Raw genomic sequence first — 16,070 nt, forward strand, 5'->3', positions numbered from 1 at the left:
CCGGAGATGTGTGAACGGGCTTCATAGAGAGCCGGTCACACTCTCCTGTCATGCGAATTGGATGCGAGGAAACCCACATCCAATTCGCATAAGTGTGAACCCAGCCTAAAGAAGCATTAAAAATCGGTTGAAATACTCCCAATATAAAACAGTAAGGAACCATTCTACCACTTGCTGCATGAAAACTATTGCCAAGGGTGACTTGTACCTGCATTCTTGAGCTGACTGAGATAAAAGCAAGAACAAGCTGCAGATCTACATCTATGATAAATACAGGAACTGTAGCATAAAAACATAATGCTACATGAACACCCCCCTCCCCACGTCTTGCCCAATCATATCTTATTTTTGTCATAAAAAGCAGACGGCCAATAAGAAAAATATGTCAGGGTAATATACATGCCTTATTGTAAATAAATACATATTTACATTAATATACATATATCATTTCCTCCACTTGGTGAAGGTTTGTATTGGAATCTCTATACAACCATCATACTGAACATAGAAAGAGAAACATAAAACATTTTGTTATTTGGTAGCAGAGGAGAATACAAAAGCTTTCAAACCAGGAGCAAGATTAAAAAAAAAATATATATATATATTTATAAAGTCCCATAAGTCAGTGCAGAAACCAGACCAGCTCCTTCATTTGAAATTGGCGTAATCTGAAAAGATGTCGATAAAATCTTGTACCACTTTGTAGCAAAATTCATACTGTTCCTGCAAAACAAGACAGACCTGGATTAGATCAGGGGTTCAAAACCAGGGGTATCCATACACCTTGGGGATATGGGAACCTAATTGGGGTACGGGACCGGATCTCTGAATAATTCCAAAAACAAGGTTCTCCATTTGATTATGTGGACCGCAATTCCATGTTTTCATAATTGGTTTAAAAAAAAAAAGCCTCTCTGGTTGTAGACAGCTTGTGTAATTGTGATTTGCCTTTTACAATAAATAAATATGAATTTAATTTAGCCTTTTTTTTTTCTAGCTCTCCATGTGTAAAATCATTTTTTTAAAAGATAATACTATATACAGTAAAACCTTGATTTGAGAGCGTTTTGCAAGACAAGCAAAATGTTTTAATAAACTTTGACTTGATATACAAGCGATGTCTTGATATGCAAGTTGCGTCATGTCACAACTGATTATAAAAGAGAAGAGAGGCGCCTCTAAGTGTAGCAATACGGTTACCAGGGGCGGACTGACCATTCAGGCACTCGGGCACTGCCCGAGGGCTCCATGCCACTAAGGGGCCCCATCAGGGTTGCCAGCCTCAATAAAACCAGGGACAGTATATACAAATTTGTGTTTTTTTAAACTCCCAAGATTATAGCTGCCCCACCTCTCCAGTGCCTTTTCAGTGTGTGTATGTGTATTCGGTGTGTGTATACTGTGTGTACATTGTGTGTCTGTGTGTGTATACTGTATGTGTGTGTGTGTGTATACATTGTGTGTCTGTGTGTATACTGTATATGTGTGTATACTGTGTGGCCCCATAATCTATTGCCTGGGGCCCCATAATCTCCTATTGTCCGGGGGCCCCATAATCTTCGCCTATTGCCTGGGGGCCCCATAATATCCTATTGCCCAGGGGCCCCATAATCTTCTCCTATTGCCCGGGGGCCCCATAATCTTCTCCTATTGCCCGGGGGCCCCATAATCTTCTCCTATTGCCCGGGGGCCCCATGAGTTGTCAGTCTGCCCCTGACGGTTACATTTAATGAAGGTACAACATTTAGAAACTCACATGGTTGATGATTAAAAGAGGCACATCTAAGTATGCAGGCATCCGGGGTAAAGTTTTTCACATAGACCACATTGCTATAATCTTTTTATATGGACTATAAACTGAAGGACTTATGAATAAATGGTTTTGGAAGGAATCATCTGAGTTACCATTATTTCTTATGGGAAAATTTGCTTTGATATACAAGTGCTTTGGATTACAAGCATGTTTCCGGAACGAATTATGCTCGCAATCCAAGGTTTTACTGTAATTGCTTCTTACCAGTGTTTGCACCATGTGTGGCCTTTGCATGCGTAAACTTTTCACTGTCTGGAAAACATCTAGTAACCCTTCGGCTTTCACCCGCTCCAGGATATTGCTCAGGGCGATGAATGTTCCCGTTCTTCCAGCACCAGCACTACAAAGGAATATGCAATTATCTGTCAGCAAACAAACATCAAACCAACAACTTCCTACAGAGAGAGGACAGACCGGGATTCACAAACTTCTCTGTAATACTACCTGGGGACTGCCAGGCTAAATATAGGAAAGACACGGGACGTGGAACTCCGTCCAAAACTTCTTAAAGTGAAACTTTGGTGTACTTTTTAAAAACTTGCAGAATTTTTGATTGTTTCTGTAGAAGAGACATACCTTTTACCTTGATTAACTAAAGGCAAATAGGCTGTTCACTTTGCAAGGGAATTTTCCCCAAAACTTAGTGAATGAGATGATATTTCAATTAGAAAAAGAATACTCAACCACATGCAAGGAAAATAAAAAAACAGGGATTTTGCTTAGAAGAATATATTTAAATTATTATTACTATACAAGATTTATATAGCGCCAACAATTTGTGCAGCACTTTACAATATAAAGGGAGACAATGCAGTGACAATACAATTCAATACAAGTAGGTTAGGAGGGCTAATGAATGTTTTTGTGCCCTGAGTTAAAGTGGTTATAAGGACTCAAGTTTTTTTTTTTTTTATTTAAAGTTTTGTATTCTATACATTAAAGGGGTTGTAAACCCTTGAGGTTTTTCACCTTAATGTATTAAGGTGAAACACCTTCTGTAGTGCAGCAGCCCCCCTTTTACTTACCTGAACCCGATCTTTCCAGTGACGAGAACGAGCCCAGCAGCTCCAGCCGCTGTCTTGGGTCCTCATTGGACAGATTGATAGCAGCAGCCATTGGCTCCCGCTGCTGCCAATCAAATCCAATGACACGGGAGCCCGGGGGCGGGGCCGAGTCCTGCTGTCTGTGTCAATGGACGCAGCAGCAGGACTCAGGAGCGCGCCCGCATGGGTGCCCCCTTGGAATGCAGCTGTCCGATTGGGCACTCGATGCAGGGAGGAGCCAGGATAGCTGCTGGGGGACACCAGAAGAGGAGGATCAGGGGCAAAACATTTGCGCAGATGAGGTAAGTATAACATGTTTGTTATTTAAAAATAAACAAAAAACCCCGAAACCTTTACAACCCCTTTAAGGCAAAAAACCTTCTAGGTGCAGCTTCCCCAACCCCCCCTTATACTTACCTGAGCCCCATCTTGATCCAGTGATGTGCATGAGAGCACATCTCCTGGGTCTCTCTCTTTTCTCTGGCTCGGGCATTGGCTCCTGCTGCTGTCAAACACAACCTGTGAGCCAATGAGGAAAGAGCAGGGGCGGGGGCCGAGCCACGCTCTGTTTGTGAATAGACACACAGAGCACGGCTCAGGAGTGAGCCTGCTTGAGTTCCTCCATAGGCTTGCTATTGGGGGGCGCTCGGTGGGGGGGGGGGGGGGGGGAGCCAGGACCATCAGCGGGGGACTCAAAAAGAAGAGGATCGGGGCTGCTCTGTGCAAAACCATTACACGGAGCAGGTAAGAATAACACTAGGGCTGAAACAACTAATCGATTATGAAATTAATCAATTACTATTCTCATAATCGATTAATCGGCCAGTAACATAATGTGGTTAAAAAAAAAAAAAAAAAAAAAACTAAAATGAGCCCTTTATAGTACAAAAAGAGCAAATAATCTCTACTGTAACTATTTCTTCCACAGTTCTACAGTAAAGAAAATGAACCCCTTACAGTAGTGATTATTTGGGGTTTTTTTGTACTATAAAGGGCTAATATTCGTTTTTTTAACCCCATTATGTTACTAAACATCTTACACCTGGTTTACATCTATGTGTTTTTTGGTGCTTTTTGCAGAAACAGACTACAGTTCATTTACATGGTTTCCTATGGGACACGTTCACATCTATGCTTTTTCAGCCGCTGCGTATTTGGAAAGCACCAGTGACTTTTTTTTTAATGCAAAAGCTTTTTTGGATCAATATACTTCAATGGAGAAGCTGCAGAAACGCATGCAATGCGTTTTTGCAGCAATTTGTTTTTTAATCTGCCCAACAACAAATTGGCCAAAAAAAAATGCAAAAATGCAAGTTGCCGCAAAATCACGTGCGCAAAAATCAAAACGCACAGCAAAGAGCACTGCAGAAACAGGTCAAAAGCAAACTGCATAGGTGTGCACCGAGCCTTATGCCGGCCACACGGATCAATTTTCAGATAAGAATATTCAGACGAAAAATCATTCGATTAATGAAAGAATGTTTGAAATTTTCACTTGTTTTTAATATTCAGTTTTTAAAATAATTGTAATTTCTGAATGAAAACCACATACACTGTCTGATAATTCCTTTCACCAAGAAGTTTTTTATTATTTCCAAATTTTCCCATTACTGTGGTTGAAAATGAACGTCGATTTGACCCCACTAATGATTAGAAAATCGAACGAACGTTCTTAACTCTCCTCTAATAGTATATATACAGTATATCTCCTCTAATAGTATATACAGTATATCTCTTCTGTCTGTTATTCTCAGAGTGGATTAGATATTTTGCTCCCTAACCATATAGTTGGCTATTTTTATTTACCACAGCATAGAGATATTTAAGAATAAATTGCCTTTTTTTTAAAACTTTACATATTAACTAAATTATACACCACACTTTTTTTTTAAGGTTATTAACCGATTAATCGAAACAATAATCGGCCAACTAATCGATTATGAAAATAATCGTTAGTTGCAGCCCTAAATAACACGTTTGTTTTTTTGGGTTTTTTTTTCATTTAGAATAATTTTAAGCGTTAATACTAATAACCGAAAAGGATTTGCTGTGACCACATATACTTTAATTAGCCTTATTGTTACTACTAAATGACCACAACCCTTCTAGGAAAAAAAGATTTTCCATTGGCAAGTTTGGTTTCTGAACCTGAACTAGGAGAATAGAAAGCTTAAAGTATATATATGTCGCAATTTTCTCTTAGGGTCCTTTCACACTGGGGCGGGGGCGTTGTCGGCGCTTTACTGTCGGTATGCGGCCACTAGCGGGGCGGTTTTACCCCCCTGCTAGCGGCCGAGAAAGGGTTAAAATCACTGCAAAGCGCCTCTGCAGAGGCGCTTTGCCGGCGGTATAGCCGCACCGTCCCATTGATTTCAATGGGCAGGAGCGGTATACACTCCGCTCCTTCACCGCTCTGAAGATGCTGCTGGCAGGACTTTTTTTACCGTCCTGCCAGTGCATCGCTCCAGTGTGAAAGCCCTCGGGGCTTTCACACTGGAATGAAAGCAGCGGCACTTTCGGGCCGGTTTGCAGGCGCTATTATTAGCGCAATAGCGCCTGCAAACCGCCCCAGTGTGAAAGGGCCCTTAGTTTTGGATAGAGTAGGAAGAGATTAAAGCCCTATGAGTATGTCTTTTGCTATCTGCGTCCTGTTGGGGAGATTTCCTTTCATTTCCTGTTCCAGAGTGTTCCACCGAGGGTAATTCCCCTCTAAAACATATAAATGGAGATTGGATTGGGGGGGGGGGGGGATCAGAGGGAGTAATTCAATCTCATCATTGAATTTATATAAAGCAGAATTGTAAAGAAAGAGAAGAACTATGGCATGTAATTAAGAGACTGTAACGGATCTTTGTCCTATGGTCCAATCAAGAGAAATAAGGAATGTAAAAAAAAAAAGTCTTGCTTTTATACGAAAAAATAAATAATTGGAATGTTTTTATATATGAGCTTGTATTGAATACAGGCATAATATAAATATCCAAGTTCTTCTTCCCTTTGTGGAATTCTGTTCCCTATGAATTCCCTTCTCAGACAGCTGTCAGCTGAACAGGTGTCCTCATTGGAAGATTGCCTCCCATCCCTCGTTATGGTGACCATTCTAGAGTGTTGGATGTCCCATCACGTTCTGTCTCGATGGTAATAGTCACCAGGACAAACAGAGAGGGTGAATGTAACTAGTAAGGCCTTGGACAGCAATAAAAACTAAACATAGAAAAGAGTCAGCACATGGGTTATACCAAATTCCCAAGCCATCCTTTGGCTAGAATCAAGTGACATGACCTCAGCTAAACAGAACGGGATATACATAGGGGTTGGGTGGTTGGCTTTGTCTAACCTGCAGTGCACAATGATGGGATGGTTCCCCGTCTGCTGTTGTTGTTTCTGGACGGCTGCGATCAGGTCGATCATTCCCTTCCCTTCTGCGGGAATTCCTATTTCTGGCCACCCATGGAAGTGGAACTGGCGGACTAGGCGCGTCTGCTTCTCCTATAAAATATTGGCTTGTGTCAGTTATACAGCAGCGATACAAGTCCTTCCATTTCATGTTGTTATTCAAACCAAGCTACCCATCGCACGTTGTGCGCTAATCTTTTATTGTTCCTTTTTTTCTCTACTCATTTTGCTTTTCACACACAAAAAATTAATGAAATAATAAAAAGCTGAACTGCCTCAAACTGGATTTCTCTGGTAAGACAATTTTTTATTTTCTCTTACTTCTCTCTCTCTCTCTCTCTCTCTCTCTCTCTCTCTCTATATATATATATATATATATATATATATATATATATATATATGTCCATTAATCTGCAGGGAATAAAATGGCCACACTCTGATAACATCGCTTCCAAATAAAACTTTACTAATCCAATCCAGCACACCCTAACTTCCCTTGCTGAAGGCCACCCTAACTAATGCTGAAGGTCACCCAATCCAGCACACCCTAACTTCCATCGCTGAAGGCCACTGGTTAGGGTGACCTTCAGCAAGGGAAGTTAGGGTGTGCTGGATTGGATAGAGAAGTGACTGGCTACCGGGCTACCAGCACCTAAGCACGCAGAAGCAAAGGAAAACTGACGGATGGGCACCATATCTGATACACTCAAGAGCCTTTTCCATAGAACTTTTTGCCCAGGTCTTTCCAAACCTTTCCAATTTGATAAGGCTTAGGATTGGCATGCTTACTATTATAACACATGTGCAAAGCCAATTGCTCCACACTATAATAGGGCTAATTTAGACAGGAGCCAATTAACCTACCAAGACCACGTCTTTGGAGTGTGGGTGCAAACCAGAGTACCCAGAGGAAAACCTGTGCGAGCACGGGGAGAACATGCAAACTCAATGCAGATGGTCTACTGGCCGGAATTCAAACCAAGGACCCCAGTTGCAAGGCATAAGTGCTAACTACTAAAGCACTGTGCTGCCCCTTGTTTGTTGTGGTCAGTTCTAAAAAAAATGTATATATTAGGATGTACACATTGATGAACGAGAAGTGTGGTTCGTTCATCCCTCTACCACCCAGACTTTTTTTCATATGGGACGGTCTGTGATTTCGATCAAAGGGAAGCAGTCTGAAGGCAACAACACAAAGGTTTTACATACATAGCAAAAAATATATAAATACACATCGTCAGCTTAAGAACTTAAAAAATATATATATATCATTGATCCCAAACTATTATAAATTCTCTTTATATGACAAAAAACAGTCATATATTTCTTTACCTGATTACTGCTCACTAGGAAGTCTCTGACACTTATGGTGTCCAGTAACCGATCAGCCTTTTTATCTATAGTGATCTCTCCATATGTGATGGAACCTTCGGATGGCCAGTACTGACAGCATTTCTCCTGTGAAGGAAAAATTAAGACATTGAACACACATCTCACTAAGCGGTGCCACACACCTTTTATACTAGACATAAACTCTAACTAGATTACAACATATATTACATGCCCTCCAGCTTGTAGTAAGAGAGTATGTGACAGGGTGACAATGCAGGACAGTAACTGGGAGACAGGGACAGAGTGTTGTCAACCTATAACTGGAAGTGTCTCAGACTACAATAACACAGCGGAGAGGGTTCCTCCATCCACCTTACTTGTGTGGATGGGGGAATCCATTTAGTTTTTTTCAATCAGTCCGCTCGTTGACATGATCGAGCACTGAATAAAACTGATCTTCACCACAGTCCCACTGTCTTCCTCCCCACTGGTTCCAGCTGTGATGACCAGTCCCAGAGAGCATTTCTTCTTGCTGATCTCTGACCAGTCTTGTTGTTGTCCCTCTCACTGATGCCATCATGTACATTGAGGCTGGTCCTGCAAGGTACTTGATGACATAGGAGTACCCTCCCACATTCTACAGCAGGATCAAAGATGACCGAAGCACCAGCATGCTTGGTGACCATGGAGCAAGTTAGGATTTCCACAGTCATCCCCTGGACCTAAGAAGCCCTAAAGGAGAAAAAGAAGTATGATTAAAGCTCTTTTGGGCCCACTTCTCCTGTAGGTCACAGGATTGCACTTAGTTCTGCACTCCTGTGACCTGTTTTCAGCCGACAGAGGGCTAAAGTCTGCTGTTGGCTGATGTCACATAGCCAGTCCAGGCTCTGGATCGATCCTGTTTTTAATGATAGGATCCCCCCAGATGCCTGGACTGACAGCTGGCTAAGCCTCTCAGCGAGCCGCTGGGGGACTGAGCCAGCAGCTCCCACCCCCTCCAACTCTGGCCGCTCCAGTGATCACTAGAGGGGCAGAGCAGAGAGCCGGTAAATGACAGTCATGGATTCTCTTCTCACTCAAGACTGAGAACTGAGCGATCGGTGGTCTTTGATCACTCAGTTCTTGGTGTAGAGCTAGTGAGGGGACAGATGCAGCATCGGATCAATGCTGAATCCACCCGAGTATGACAGTTTTTTCTTTAATATATTGCCGAACGTCTCTTTTAAAGAGGATGTAAACCTCCCTGGGAAAGTTATACCTATAGGTAAGCCTAGAATAAGGCTTACCTATAGGTACTGTAAAAAATATCTCCTAAACGTGCGCCGTTCAGCAGATATTTATTGGTTACTGATGTCATCGGGGCATGCGCTCTGAAGGAACAGCAGCTCCCGCGTGCATGCGCGAGAGTGACATCACATGGTTCCGGCCAGCCACAGAGCCGGAGTCCGTGGCCCCCCGGAAGGAAGACGGGCGAAGATGGCTTTGTTTGCAAGTAAGGGTCACACAATGTGCTAGCATGCGATGCATACTAGCACATTATGCCTTTACTTTGCAGGGAAGAAGAAAGGAAGAAAAACCCACCAGGGTTTACTTCCTCTTTAAGGGGCCATTTAGACTAGTGTGTTGCAGTAATACAATTATTGCAGGTACATGCATTGCTGGCGCTCCATTACACTAAGGCAACGTTCATGTATTTCACTGCACTGCACCAAATGTCAACCCACCAATTTACAATTTCTGAGTCAGGTCTGAGTTTCAGGATATTTCAGTGCGTTGGCAGCCCATAATTTTTATGTGCTGATTTACAATGCAAGCTGTACAAGCATACCACAACAAGCGTTCACACACCCTATAATTGTAAATGGGACCTAAATCTTTCATCAGCTTGGGGGGGACCAGAATAACATTCGAATTTAAAGTTTATTATACGCCTAGAATTTCAAATTTACTGAAAATCACAATAAAAATCTTCATAGAGCCAATGAAAACCAGAAAATCATCAAATCACTATTTTGGTATTCACCAAATGATCGACATGCAGACCTGTCTGATCTATGCAGCATGGCGTCATTCAGGAACCCGAGCGATCGTGCGCCACGGATTGCATGAACAAATCTCAATGCATGGATTACGGGAGGGAATGTGCAATTTGGCAATTGGCCTGATTTGTAAACATATTTGTTTATTACTGCTGACAATCTCTCTGTCATCTGCTGTGTGGAAATCAATAGAGACCTCTCTGATCCCTCTACACACACAGGAGAAAATCGTCTCATCTGAAAGGACTGCAGACCTGAAATTGCCAGCATGCTCCGAGCTTCATCACTGCCCATCCCCCACCTCGCCATACCTGCTCCCTCTCCTGTAGCTCAGTCAGTATGACAATCGTATGACATTTCCACTCCCACGCCATCCTCCAGAAATCTTCCACCGTATGCGGCAGCGGCCCTTGTGTCGCAATGAAATAATCTTTCTGTCGATAACCCTGAAAGATATGAAATATACAATAATACATTGTACTTGGTGCTGACAGTGGGGGGGAAATTAATATGAATCCTGTATTGGTACTGTGTACCAATACATACACTTAACAATCTAAATTGTATAGTCACCTATAGATTTACCAAATTTGTCACACAAGGGCCTAGCTTAAAGGGTTAGGATCGCTGGAGGCAAGTACAGCAGGGACCGCCATGTTAGTTGACCTTTACATTTTTTCTCTAAAGGTGAGTTAGCCCTTTAACAATTGGGGGGCCTACCTAAATAATCTACACTGTATCCAGACTGACAAGACCATATAGAGTTGTAGGAGATTGAAAATATTATTTTTACCTATATGGTGTGGCGGATCACATCGGTTTATGTGTGGGCACCCTGTGAGTACCACTTTTTCAACCCACTCTCTGTAAAATATGCATTGCCATTTTAAATACGATATTGCTTCATATGTATATAGGAGTTGCTTATATGACATAAATGTTGTTATTATTTTATAGACCGTATCAACACCACATACAGGTATTTCCCTGAAGGAGGGGTCTTAGAATTCTGAAACGCGTTGGAATTTGGCACTTGCAGCCCCTGCATGTGTATTGTACAGTAGTACCTTGGATTACAAGCATAATTCGCTCAAAAGCATGCGTGTAATCCAAAGCACTCGTATATCAAAGCGAGTTTCCCCACTGGAATCAACTGAAACTCAGATAATGTGTTCCAGTGCCACTGCTGGTGTATGCAGTACCGCATGCGGCCAGATATAAGTAGTGGCACACCGCACACCCAGCATTAGAGCGGGAGAGAGCGTCGAGTCAACATCGGAAGAAGAACAGAGGGAGAAGACGGCGAAGACCCAGCAAAAGAGCGAGAAGATAGTGGAGAAGACCCAGCAGAGGCAGAAGACAGGGGACAGAGGGAGAAGAACCGGAGAGGGCTAGAAGACATCAGTGGAGAGCGGAGAAGACCCGAAGAGGGGAGAAGAACCAGCAGAGGCAGAAGACGTCGCCAGAAGAGTCGGAGAAAAAGTCGTAAGAGACCCTGGAGCTGCCTAATAAATTACTTTAAAAAGGTATTCTGTGTTTTATTTTTGACACTTTTTTTTTAGGAGAATGGGTAGGGATACAATGTACCCAATACTCATTCACATAGGGTGGGGGGGCCGGGATCTGGGGGCCCCCTTGTTAAAGGGGGCTTGCAGATTATGATAAGCCCCCCCGCCCATAGACCCTGACAACCAATGGCCAGGGTTGTCAGGAAGAGGCCCTTGTCCTCATCAACATGGAGACAAGGTGCTTTGGGGTGGGGGGGCGCAGGACCCCCCCTGCCTTAAAGCACCCACCCCCCATGTTGAAGGCATGTGGCCTGGTACGGTTCAGGAGAGGGGGGGGCGCTCACTCGTCCCTACCCCCTTTCCTGACCTGCCGGGCTGCGTGCTCGGATAAGGGTCTGGGTATGGAATCGGGGGGGGACCCCACACCGTTTTTTTTTGCATGGAGGTCCCCTTAAAATCCATACCAGACTGAAGAGCCTGGTATGCTCTTGGAGGGGGAACCCTCCTAGGAGTTCCCCTTCAAGATCATCAGAGCACAAGTCGCATGCCAAAGTCAAATCAGTTAAGACTGCAATCCGACTTTGATCCGACTTCAGTGATATTCATTGGGCTGAAGTAGGATCAAAGTCAGACCAAAGTAGTGCAGGGACTACTTTGAAGTCAGCACGACTTGAAGTTGTAAAAATATGAATGGCAGTCATTGGAAATCATGGGGAACGACTTGTCATACGATTTTGCAGTCCCAAATTGTAGGACAAGTCATACAAGTCTTAAGCAGACCTTCACCTCCAGAGTTACTGTTCTTCCCTGCACTCCCCCAGCCAGGCATGTACTGGCCATTGGGACTACAGGGAGTTTCCCGGTGGGCCGATGGCTCAGTGGGCCGATTTCAGTGACAGTGGACCGCTGCCTCCCTCCGGTCCTCTGTCCCCCCCGCAGTGCTCACCTCCTCTCCCTGGCTAGTTATGCAGCGCGCCTGAATACAGACATGATGCTCAGGAGTCAACACTGAGAAGCTCATCATACGATCTGGAAGGAGGGCGGCCTCACTTTCCTGCCTAATCTTGTCCCATTGGGGGGGGGGGGGGGCGCCAAACTGATTCTTTGCCCCAGGTGAAATAATGTCTAGCTTCCCCACTGGTACTGCCTATAAGAGAAATAATGTAGAACGGCTAATGGCTAGTGGGGGGGGGGGGCATGGGTGGCAAGCCGGCATGGGAGAGACCGCTCAAAGTGGGCCAGTCTGGGTGAAGTCCAGGGCCAAATTTTTGTCCCAGTCCAGCCCTGCCCCCAGCCCCGACAAAAAACAACAATTCATTTTCATTTTGCTTTGTGTACGGTTTTTCACTTTTTTTGCCAGCCAAATAACCCCCCCCCCGCCATTCTCACCTAGGCAAGAATGATGCGTCTTGTCCTCACAGGCACCTGGGATATCTACATCACATATCTCAGGAAGTTTCATGAGTAGGACACAGAGAGGTTGGTGGGCAGAGCTGGTGTGCATCATTATAGGCCAGCTGCCTGAACCTGGAAGTGGCAGCCAACCAAGGAGGATCATGGTGCCATGGTAGCCAATTAGCCAACCAGCGTGCCTTTGGAGTGTGAGAGGAGACCAGAGTACCCGGAGGATACCCACGCAGGCACAGAGAGAACATGCAAACTCTGTGCATGTAGTGCCAAGGTTGGGATTCAAGCTAATGGCCCTAGTGCTGCTAGACAGAAGTGCTAACCACTTAGCCATCGCACTGCCCTAAATTGCTGGATTCCACCATCGACAGTCAGTGTTGATCACGCGTCAAAAACAAGGCTCAGCTGAATCCAGCTTGCAAGGTCATTTCATATGGCCCTCGCACCTCTCTTGCAGCTGCAGCACCCCCCCTCATGTCTGCCTTTATCTTGTCTCAACAGTCAGGAGCAGAAAGGAGGACCAAACTTCTCCACCAGATCCTGCGCTTCTCTGTGCAGCTGTGGAGAGGCTCATCTCTTTCCCCCATTTCAGCAGTCGGCAGCAGAAAGGACAGAACTCCTTTTACAGATCCTGAGCCTCTCTGTGCAGCCCCAACACCACCACCTCTCCTCATCTCTGCCATTCCCTGGTCTCAGAATTTAGACTCTGGCAGCCGACCCCAGCTCTCCTCTGGTCCTCCTCCAGACTCTACACTTTCTGCTTCCCAGCTCCACCCCAAGCTTCAGCAGCACAACGTAAGGGCATGCACTGTGATGTAGGGGAGGGTGAGGTACTCTTGACTTCTGATGGAGGGTTCTGCATATCTGCTTATAATTATTAGAGAATAATACACTTATATGCCAGTTGAAAAGGAGGGTCGCACACTGCTGGTATCATCCACTTGATTGGAAACTGCTCAGACAGAACACCATGGCAGATACAGGCAGCCCTTTGAGGACAACCATAATGCTGATGCGCCCCACCATGGAATGGAATTCGACACCCCTGGCTTGATGGAGGAATCCGCAGAGCTATTGTGTTCTACCGGTGGGGAGCTTTCCCTGCCGGTAGAACAAGATGCAGTGGCAGCTGGTGCTTTTTTCTTTTTGGGGGGCAAACAGCCACCCCCCCCCCCGGTCGTTTGGCGACGGTGGCAACCACCCCCCCTGAGGACAGTCAGGACATCAAAGCCCTGCACCTACCCCATCTAGGAAGTGGGCGGGCGGGCAGCGTGTCCGGCAGCTTTCTTCCTCCTCCTGTGATGTGGATCACGGCAGCTTCCACCGTGCATCCTCCTCCTAGGCATCCAATAGGATCACCTGACCTTTCAGGCAACCGGGAAATGGATATCAGACCCGAGCTTCCCGATTGGCAGAGAGGCGATTCAGTGTTAGAAAAGCGAATATTCATTTGCTTTTCTAACACACCTGGGTGGACTCCGAGCGCAATGCTCTGCTCCACGAGCCCACCCTATTTTGAAGCCTATTAGAGCCTCTGGATCAGGTGCTTAAAAGTAAAAACACCCCCGCCGCTGTAATTCATGCGTCTGGTGTCTGGAAAGGGGCCAGACGCATGAATAGGGGGTGGCCGTGTCGGCTGTGGATAGATTCATGCTGTGCATGAATCTATCTATTAATCATATAGGGCAGTGAAGGCGAAACCTTGGCACCCCCAGATGTTTTGGAACTACATTTCCCATGATGCTCAACTACACTGCAGAGTGCATGAGGATCATGGGAAATGAAGTTCCAAAACATCTGGGGTGCCAAAGTTCGCCATCACTGATATTGGGGGGGGGGGGCATGGATAGAGGGGGCGGCGCCTGTGTGCCCCTAATGGTTGGGCCGCCCCCTAACACAATGAATAGTGTTGTTGACTTTGCCGCTGCCACTAATCGTTCAGGAAAAACTTGACAGGCTGGTTGCACACACGTTAATCATTCGTTTAACTTATTTACAACCAGGGTGCCCATACATAGATCAAAATTCGGCCGGTCCCTGGACGATTCAATCCATGTATGGCCGGCTTAGGTCTATCATTGAATCCTCAAGTTTAAATACAGCACTTCCCTCTGGGGATACGTTAATACCATCTATTTAATTCTCAAGCCTGGAATTAAGACCCAACAAAGGAAAGAATGAAAACAGCAGCATGACTTGTCACACGAACTGTATTTAGAATCCTCAATGGCACTAAAGGCAAAACCTGTGTGTATAGATGTCTGCTGCGGGTGTATGAGGCCATGACAGTAGAGGTGGGGGAGGGGTGTCGATGTATACGGGCGCTGCCATGCCCTGCTTTGTGTGCTGTTATTACATATCTATAGATAATTCTTGTCAGGCTTCTTTTGTGCGCGGGATCTCCCTCCCATCTCTTGTTACATAACATTCTTGTCGTCTCTTCCTCCCCCTGATATAACCACGCTATGGCTCATGTTTCTGCTTGTCTACTGCTGGATGGCCAGACCCAACGCAGTACCTATCCATCTGCAGTGATAAAAGGAGCACACCTATCTCAGCAATGAACGGTGACGCCATCTGGTATACGTTCCGCCCCATGTCGTTATTTTTAAGTAAATGGAAATAGGCGCGCTAATTAAAAGTGACCCAACTATGAATCGAAAAAAAAAACAAACATTATAATTCATCAAAAATATAATAGAAAGTGACTCATAAAGCAACGTCTCTGAAAAGCTCACCCCCCCCCCCCCTTAGCCGCTTAGCTCAACTACTAATATATATACACTTATATATGTATGTGTATATATATATATATATATATATATATATATATATATATATATATATATATATATATATATACATATACATATATACACACACACACACATAAATATACATATATATACATATATACATATATATATATATATATATATATATATATATATATATCACAGTAGCTCACCTCGGGTTTGGGCAGCAGAGGACACCCCCATCGCAATCCATCACCCCCCCTGCCCGTTACACCAGCTCAGGGGCAGGGCGGGCAGCAGCTGGAGAGGACACAGTGTGCAGCAGCAGCTGCGCCACCCGGGTGTAGAAAAGATGTGTGACAGTCTGAAGCTCAGCAGTGCAGTCAGGGCCGGTGCTACCACTAGGCAAACTAGGCAACCGCCTAGGGGCGCCCGGCCACTGGTGTTCCTACGCTCTTCTCTCTGCAACAAGCAACTAAGTGTCAGCATCAGCAGGCAGCCTCCGCTCCGTTCGCACATAGTGTCAGAGGCGCAGTGGTAGTGGAGGACTGTGTCTGTGTCCCGACTTCTGAATGAATGGAAGCAAGCAAACATTCATTAATGGGCGCTAGTGAGGCTGCATTTGATGGGTGCTGGTGAGGCTGCATTTGATGGGTGCTGGTGAGGCTGCATTTGATGGGCGCTGGTGAGGCTGCATTTGATGGGTGCTGGTGGGCCCTTTATTAAAAAGGTGGGGTATACATGGGCAGGACAAATGGGGTGGAGTCAGGGGTGGA

At 44.9% G+C, this 16,070-nt stretch overlaps 1 protein-coding gene across 1 annotated transcript in view; it reads right to left on the bottom strand.

Moving 5' to 3' along the window:
• Positions 1-385: 385 nt before the first annotated feature.
• The window catches only part of PTPRE (protein tyrosine phosphatase receptor type E), a 314,657-nt gene continuing 298,972 nt past the window's right edge, over positions 386-16,070 (bottom strand). The window contains exons 16-20 of the mRNA XM_073595734.1: positions 9,935-10,069; positions 7,585-7,710; positions 6,194-6,345; positions 2,018-2,153; positions 386-723 (exon numbers count right to left, since the gene is read on the bottom strand). Of these exons, the coding sequence (XP_073451835.1) occupies positions 649-723; positions 2,018-2,153; positions 6,194-6,345; positions 7,585-7,710; positions 9,935-10,069 (624 nt within the window). The 3' untranslated portion in view covers positions 386-648. The remainder of the gene's footprint in view (positions 724-2,017; positions 2,154-6,193; positions 6,346-7,584; positions 7,711-9,934; positions 10,070-16,070) is intronic.

Source organism: Aquarana catesbeiana, linkage group LG08, assembly GCF_042186555.1.
Source record: "Aquarana catesbeiana isolate 2022-GZ linkage group LG08, ASM4218655v1, whole genome shotgun sequence".
NCBI lineage: Eukaryota > Metazoa > Chordata > Amphibia > Anura > Ranidae > Aquarana > Aquarana catesbeiana.